This window comes from Merops nubicus, unplaced genomic scaffold (genome assembly GCF_000691845.1).
Source record: "Merops nubicus isolate BGI_N331 unplaced genomic scaffold, ASM69184v1 scaffold51715, whole genome shotgun sequence".
Taxonomy (NCBI): Eukaryota; Metazoa; Chordata; class Aves; order Coraciiformes; family Meropidae; genus Merops; species Merops nubicus.
The window spans coordinates 13,589-17,624 of record NW_008609884.1 but is presented as its reverse complement, the minus strand read 5'-3'; the positions used below and the strand labels follow the sequence as shown (position 1 = coordinate 17,624).

At 40.8% G+C, this 4,036-nt stretch overlaps 1 protein-coding gene across 1 annotated transcript in view; it reads right to left on the bottom strand.

Moving 5' to 3' along the window:
• Positions 1-6: 6 nt before the first annotated feature.
• Positions 7-4,036, bottom strand: part of LATS1 (large tumor suppressor kinase 1) — a gene marked incomplete at its 3' end in the record, with an annotated part of 13,478 nt that continues 9,448 nt past the window's right edge. Inside the window, exons 4-5 of the mRNA XM_008940701.1 lie at positions 1,073-1,655; positions 7-53 (exon numbers count right to left, since the gene is read on the bottom strand). Coding sequence (XP_008938949.1) covers positions 7-53; positions 1,073-1,655 — 630 coding nt within the window. The remainder of the gene's footprint in view (positions 54-1,072; positions 1,656-4,036) is intronic.

Genomic DNA, 4,036 nt, shown 5'->3' with positions numbered 1-4,036 from the left:
GGGGTCGCCCCACTCGCTGCTGAAGTCCATGCTGTCCTGGCGCGCGTGGTCACCTGCCGGCCGGAGACAAACACCGCCAAGCGGAGCAAGGTTACTTCACTTCTCACCTAGCCCAACAGTTTCTTTCGCATCAATAAGACGGAATCGGTTTCAACGCACGGTTTGAGAGCTAAAACAGGCAACAACACCTCAATTTTGACCTTTTGCTTATGATATAAAATACCAGCTTTTGAGGACAGTGGTTTTTAAGTCAATTTTTGATGTAACTACAAGAAAATATCGAGTTTCATCTTTTCTGGTTTTCCGTAACCACCGCACTGTAGGTAGAGGGTGCATATGGTTGCTCTTATGTAAATGGAAAAACCCTCAGCATTTAAAGCACCAAAAAATAAAATCAGATTTTCAATCTTCAAATTCTCTGCAGAGCCTGTATAACAATCTGGCCTAAGACATATGATATTTTGATAAAAACAAGTAGTCCAAACGTTGTTTTGGAAGGTATGTTCTTATTTTTGAAAACTAAAAATAGGTTTTTACAAAATCTGTATTTTACCACTCTCAGATGAATGAAATTTTTTTCACTCTAGCTTTTTTTTTCATCTGTCTTTTTAAGTAATCAGGTAGTATCTTTAAAAAGCTACTTCAGCCTTTCTCTGCAATCCATAGGTTATGCTAAAAGGCAGTACATAACAGACTCAACTTGGGGCAAGGTCTTCAACAACAACTGCATTTAAAAAATTAGTCCTATCTTCAGAACAGAGTTAGGGCTGTTGTCCATGTAATTACTTTGCTAACTCTGTGATTTTCTCTCTCCAAATTTCAGAAGCCACTAACTGGACAAATTTACAGTAGCCCAGCTCATTCCTTCTCCCTTAAGGAGCCCATACTCACACCTGCAAACTTGCCCTGACTAAATGTTGCTTTCTGCAACCCGAGTGGTGTGCAGACGCATCGTTTGATGCGCTATCATTCAGAAACGAAACAGCACAGTTGTCTTTCTACTCGTTATTTAACTCCTTGCAAGGAATGACACATCAACAAAAGAACAAAGAACCACTTGTATTTCTCTTACCACTCTGGTAGTATTTTGAATCGTGGGTCCATCGAAAACCTGTACAGAGCCCAAAGTCAGTCAATTTAATGTGACCATCACGGTCTATCAAGATATTATCAGGTTTAATATCTCTGTGGATGAAGCCCATTTTATGAACGCTTTCAACTGCGCAGGTCAGTTCTGCCGTGTAGAACCGTGCCAGATTTTCTGGAAAGACACCCATTCTAATTAGGAGACTCATCATATCACCTCCTGGAATGTAGTCCATTACGAAGTACAAATTGTCCTTATCTTGGAATGAATAGTACAGGCGGACCACCCACTCATTATCAGCTTCTGCAAGGATATCCCGCTCAGCTTTAACATGCGCAACTTGATTTCTAAGCAAGACATCTTTTTTCCTCAAAGTTTTTGTTGCGTATAAAGCGTTAGTATCCACTTTTCTTGCCAGGCAAACTTCTCCAAATGCACCGACTCCCAGGGTTTTAATTTTTACAAACATGGACTTGTCCATCTTAGCTCTTCTTAGCCGAATATAGTTAGATTCTTTCTGGCACAACATTTTTCTCATTTGATCTCGGGCTTCTGGTGACAATCCAACCTGTGCAGCAAACAGAATTAAATCTGAAGAGTGAACAGTACTCTTAATTCTTGGTGATCTTCTTACATTTACAAGGCTTAAGCAAAGCAAACCAAATACTTACATACAGCATGAGAAATAATACTTAAAGGGGTTTTGTTTTAATTTACACATTAGGATTCTATGAAAAACATATAGGAGTGATACAAAACAAAACGTGATCACTTTCAACAGCAAAATGCATGAGGTGCCATGCACCAGGTGGTTCTCGAGGAGGGAGTATGCTCTCAAGGACAGAAAGGGCAATTTACCAACTACTGATAAAACGTACTGTAAATAACACTTATCTGAGTAACAGTGTGCACCAGCTGCCTCCCCAGCTCTCTCTGCAGAGCTAAAGGAGGCCAAGGCATCCCTAGGAGCAGTGAGTTGCTGAGGGCTAATTAGGAAGCTGCAGTGGGAAAGGTTTCCACTCTCTGGACTACCCAGAAGTCACTGAACATCCTGACCATGCCAGAGGTGTTTCAGCTGCAGGAGGGAAGCTGTGCCTCTCTTTCATGCCTTTCCGTGTAGCCATACAAACCAAATCCACAGGCCACCATCTCCTACTGTCCACCCGCACCAAGCGCATGCCTCTTCCTGATCTTCCCTCTCATCACATAACCCACCCCTAACAGGGCTTCAGTCACGCTCCCTCTGCTGCTCTCCACTCTCCATAGCAGCAGCTGGCTGAGTAGAGCAATTTCTTTGGGCTTGGCCACTCCTCCCCACTGCATCAGTTCTTGGCTCCCACCTGCATACGCACCCCTATCTTCAGCGGACATCCCCAGTGTTCTGTCCAGCACCACTGACATTCTGACAGCTGAAACGCTCACAGGCCACGTGTAAATCATCACCTACAGTGTGGAAACCCTTGTCTACAAGAACCACATTGTGCATTCTCGTTTTATTCCAAACTGGGTTCCTCCTACTGTATTTTTGCTTGTTCCACTCTCTAAAGTGTCATTCAATTCCAGTGCCATTTTTTCCTTGGCAAATTTCACGGCCAAGAATCAGAATATCCCTTCTTTTTGGTTTTAATGCAAACAGAATCTTTCTTCAATTTTTTTAATATACTTTTCTGTGATACTACCCCCATATCGCTTGACGTTCGTTCCCTCTTTTGTTTTCTGTCAGCATTTTCAAAATCTTTTATGTCCCCTTTTTCATATCATCTCAGTTATTTGCCTACCTGGCTTCCAATCACAATCCTACAGCAATGACTTCCAAGTTCAACCTACAGTATATTCCTTTTTTTTTCCCCTGGACATTCTGATCATAAAATTAAACAAGGCCAAACTGAATCCCTGCAAATGTCACAAGTGTTACTCAACCACCATTCTAGAAGGTTTTAATTTCTTATTGTCACATCTTACTAATTCTTGATACCAAGTCTTGCTGCTTCCATCTCCTTAATGCTTTAAATGTTTAAGATACTGTCTGCATAACAGTACTCAGGACTAGGTAACCACTAGTCTAGGCCTGTAGCAACTGCATGTTAATGGACGACTTCTACTTTACCTGACTTATGACATAACTTGAAAAAAGATACAGATGTGACTGAGAAAAAAGGTGACAAAGGATAAATTAGATGTCATTTAGTATCTTAAAAATGCTTTCAGGAGACTATATGTCACCTATTAAAGAAAATACTGTTAGGAAATGATTTCTTACAGGCATCATATCAAAAACAAATGCAGAAGTGATGCAATTAAGAAAAAAGCATCCAAAATGCTTGTCTACTCAAACTTCAAAAGGAATACAAATTTAGTGAGATTTAAATGGGGAGGTCTGTCTCAAGTTTGAGACAATTTTTCATTGGCACCAGACAAACAGTAGTTAGGGCTGGTAGCAATACTTTCAAGGCTGGATGTGGGGAAATGGACAATTTCTTGATTTGGAGTAGGGAGTTGTACCTCTCTCAACACACTACTACACAAATACCTGGACACTGTCTTCCAGGACAGAAACATCAAGTCTTCTGTGAATGAACATGCTTAAGGTATACTTCAATGCAGAAATAGGGTTTCCTGAAGACTTACAAACATCAAGAAGACATTTGAAGACTGTACAGCCCCACTTACATGCAAATCGAACTCCACTGATCAGTTAGAAAACAGGTAAAAAAATCTAACCTAGATGGCAACAAAACCCCAGAAGGAGGGAGACACAGTAATTAGTCACTGCAAGGTATACAAATAAGACTCCAAAAACCTTATAGCTTTACCTTCTAGTACCTGCTCTCTAGCTTTGCATCCTAACAGTTTTGTTGTAAAGAAACAGCCCAAGTACTACAATTTGTCACCTCTTCCCAACCCTTCTCCACTTTTTCCCTGTCATCCACAAAAAGAAATGTTAATTGC